Here is a 3,461-nt window from a genome sequence, read left to right as displayed (position 1 = left end):
AGAGGTCTTGTCAATTAGTGCAGCAGTTGAAAAACTTTTCTGAATGTTGCAAGCGAACAACATTTCATGTATAAGGATTGGGATATGATTGGCATATACATACATGAATTAATTCGTTAAAATGTTTGAATCTAGTCATATAAAGCAGTTGGTAAATGTTCAAAGCCAAACATCCATAACCCAGAAGCCAGAACAATAACTAAGATCAATAAAGAAGTGGGACAAGAACCATTTATTCTCATTTGCATATAAGACACAATTGTCGTTAGAAAAGAATTACAAAACAGACTCAATCCTTCATCCTCTCCTTAGACCATGGCTTGAAAAGGCCATTCAGTTACAAAAAATGACTGTTAAAGCAAGCACACCCAGAACACATAAAAGGAAAAAAAAAAAAAAAAAAGGTCAAGACAAGGAATGAAAGTGCAAAAGTTTGAGACTTGACTGTTAATTCTGAAAAAAGGAACCAAGAAATCAGCATTTTGGGAGATCAGATGGAGGGGGAAGGAGTTTCTGATTGGGAAGTTTTCCATCTAAGACAAGCCATGCCATCTTCAATCCCCAACTTGTATGCACTTCCAAGTGACAATGCATGAACCAAATACCTATATTCAAATGTACAAATTATTGTGTCTTAAACTAAAAACATATTATAAATTTTGTCAAAATATTATCAAATGAATATTTAGTAATATCACTTGTGATTTAATCTACCAACCTGGATTATCAGCTAAAAATCGAATAGCGACCCATCCACCAGCTGGCACACCTACAGTGTTCCTCTCAACAGGGTCAATGAGATTGAAATTGGTAGGATCCTTATTAGGGTCAAAATTACCAAAACCTTGACCAACAACAAAGAAATTGAAGCCATGAAGATGAAGTGGATGACTTTCAGCGCCAAGAATACTTGTATCTTGCATGATTAACTCAACATTTGTATTAAAAGGAAGTACCAAAACTTTAGTACCATTGTTAACCATTGTGTTATTTGGAGGATTCCCGGTATAATTGAACCAATGCAAAGGATTAATAGGAAAATAAGGGTTATAAACACCATTTGATTGCCCAATAAAATGAGATTGGAGCAATGCAGTTGTAGGTTGTACAAATGATATGTTATTAATCGATGCTGCAAATTTAGTTGTATTAGTAGGACCTTGACAAGTTTGATTTTTGTCGCAAGGAGTTGTGCCAAGGCCTACTGTGAAAAAGAAATGCTTGTCAACATTTTGAGGGACTTTAGCAGGAAATTGAGAATTTGCTAAACTGCGCAATTTCTTACTAAAATTGGTAGCAAAAGAAGTGTCATTTAAAGGAGGTAAAGCAGGCTTGAACATGGGAAGTTTCTTCATTGATTTGGTTGAATGAAGAAGTGGGGATTCATATTCAAGAATTCCAGCAACAGTGGAGTTGTCAAAAGTGCCTTGGCCAGTAACATAAGGTCTAGCAGCCATGAGAAAAGTAGCACTAGGGTATTCAGATTTGGTTTTTAGAAGAACATTTGTGGTCTGTCCTGGTGTTATAAGTATTGTGTCAGTCTCAAAAGGTTTAACATATACTGCATCAGCGTCGACTACTGTGAGTGTATGATTTGCAATGCTGAAGAAAAGCTCATCATTGAGTGCAGCATTGATCATACGAAGAAGGTATGTTTTTCCTGGCTTAACCTTTAGTTTGAATGTATCTGTCACAAACCATTTATAGAACATTAGTCAGAATAATGAAAAATAATAGTACTAAAAAGTTCGACTACCATACATTGATCACTTAAAAGTCAATTACAGGTAACTTTCTTTAATAAGCATGGATTGATAACCCAAAAAAGATGGTGAATGACTTGTTACAACCTACAAATACTATAATGGTTGAACAAAAAATTGGATGTTATAAGTACCTTTTGCAGAGCAGTTGTACAAGAGCCCGGGAAGGCCATTGATAGTGTAAGCATCAGAGACATTTGGACCTCCACCAGTTTGTAGAGCTTGACTAATGATTGCTTCGGGATCAGTATTAAACCATTCTCCTGAACATCGAGAAATTAATTTTTGTAACTAATATTAGGAATAATTTTAGATGGAGAAATTTGGATCATAAAAATTAATTTGATATATTCTATGTGGATGTTTAATTGAGTACCTAAGATGATTGGAATTTCCTTGAATGGTTTGACAAAAGGGTAGGATTCATTTTTCTTTGGAAGGATAATTATAGGGCCATAAAGAGTAGATCTTAGCCATGAAATATGGGCATGCCACCACAAAGTCCCTCTTTGACCAACAATTGTGTAATTGTATACATAACTTTGGCCAGTTTGAATAGGGCATTGTGTTATATATGCAGGACCATCTGCCCATCCACTACGAAGCTGTCTCACTCCATGCCTATTCAGAGAGACAAAGAAAATTAAAGAAATTGGCCCTGGAACATTCAAAAAGTAAAGATAACTAACTATACGAATAATTAAAAGAGAGAGAGATCCTAGCTCTTTGAATTTTGTTTTTCTAATGTTTCTTTGAAATAGCTGACAATGTAGAAAGTCTTAACTTCTACAGGTTCAATATGTTATGGGGTAAAAGAACTTTTATACTACTAATTAATTAGATCACAAAAAAGATAATTATAGATAATTGTCCTTAACAAGCAAGATCAGTGACTTAAAAAATAAGACAGGTAATATGTTGCTACAGACCGATTGTATAAATTAAGTTTAATCCATGTAGTAAGGAAGCAAATGGAGTAGAATCTAATTAAGGCCCAAAGATTATACCAATGAATGGAAATATTGTTAGGAACATGGTTATTGACTTTAATAAGGAGACGATCACCCTCCCTTGTCACAATACGAGGCCCTGGGAATTTTCCATTGACTGTCACTATACTCTTAGTATGGCACAATCTAGTGACATTTGCCATTGTAATCTGCAATAAAGATTCAAATATGTTAGCAAGAGTAAGAAAAATATGAACATTTGGAGTAAGATAAGTAGAATGAACTTTTGATATTATACATTGAACTCATAGTGTCTGGTGATGGCTTGTGCAGGCTGAGGCATGAGACATAATGCCAGAAAAGCAATAATGAACATTGCCATAGGAACTAATGATGGAAAAGTACTAGAAAACCCCATCAATTTTTTGTCTGATCTCTTCCTTGAAATTAAATTGAAGGGTGAAGATCAGCTTTAGATTGTAGTATAGTTGGATGAAAGATAGCTCTAAGATTGATGTATATATAGAGAAATATTGATGGGGTGCTTGGTCGATTAGGTGATGAAAATAGTATAGCTTAAAGAAGAGAAATCAGGAAGAAGAGTTCAAAATTTGCACATAATCTTTTTCTAAAATTGACCAACTGTTGTTGGAAAACAACTTTAGAGTGAGGTCAAAGACAATCTAGCTCTATTATAATTATATATTTCGCTGAGGTTCAAAAACTTTCCTTCGTCGTGATGTTAAGC

General features: G+C 34.5%; 1 protein-coding gene across 1 annotated transcript; it reads right to left on the bottom strand.

The window, feature by feature from the left end:
• Positions 1 to 217: 217 nt before the first annotated feature.
• Positions 218 to 3,207, bottom strand: LOC107769975 (laccase-17). Its single transcript, XM_016589233.2, has 6 exons — positions 3,012 to 3,207; positions 2,771 to 2,922; positions 2,140 to 2,384; positions 1,898 to 2,026; positions 719 to 1,687; positions 218 to 605 (listed from the first exon to the last, which is right to left on the bottom strand). Exons 1-6 carry the CDS (start codon positions 3,129 to 3,131, stop codon positions 475 to 477), a joined length of 1,746 nt encoding a protein of 581 aa, XP_016444719.1. The 5' UTR covers positions 3,132 to 3,207; the 3' UTR covers positions 218 to 474.
• Positions 3,208 to 3,461: the final 254 nt, after the last annotated feature.

The sequence above is a fragment of the Nicotiana tabacum genome, chromosome 5 (assembly GCF_000715075.1).
Source record: "Nicotiana tabacum cultivar K326 chromosome 5, ASM71507v2, whole genome shotgun sequence".
NCBI lineage: Eukaryota > Viridiplantae > Streptophyta > Magnoliopsida > Solanales > Solanaceae > Nicotiana > Nicotiana tabacum.
This window is presented reverse-complemented; position numbering and strand designations above follow the sequence as displayed.

Excerpts from the sequence above, each read along its gene's own strand:
- LOC107769975 (XM_016589233.2), bottom strand. The coding sequence starts at position 3,131 with ATGGGGTTTTCTAGTACTTTTCCATCATTAGTTCCTATGGCAATGTTC. Across the intron at positions 2,385-2,770 it reads AACAATATTTCCATTCATTG|GCATGGAGTGAGACAGCTTC; the intron begins GTATAATCTTTG and ends CTCTCTGAATAG. Across the intron at positions 2,027-2,139 it reads GGAAATTCCAATCATCTTAG|GAGAATGGTTTAATACTGAT; the intron begins GTACTCAATTAA and ends CTCGATGTTCAG.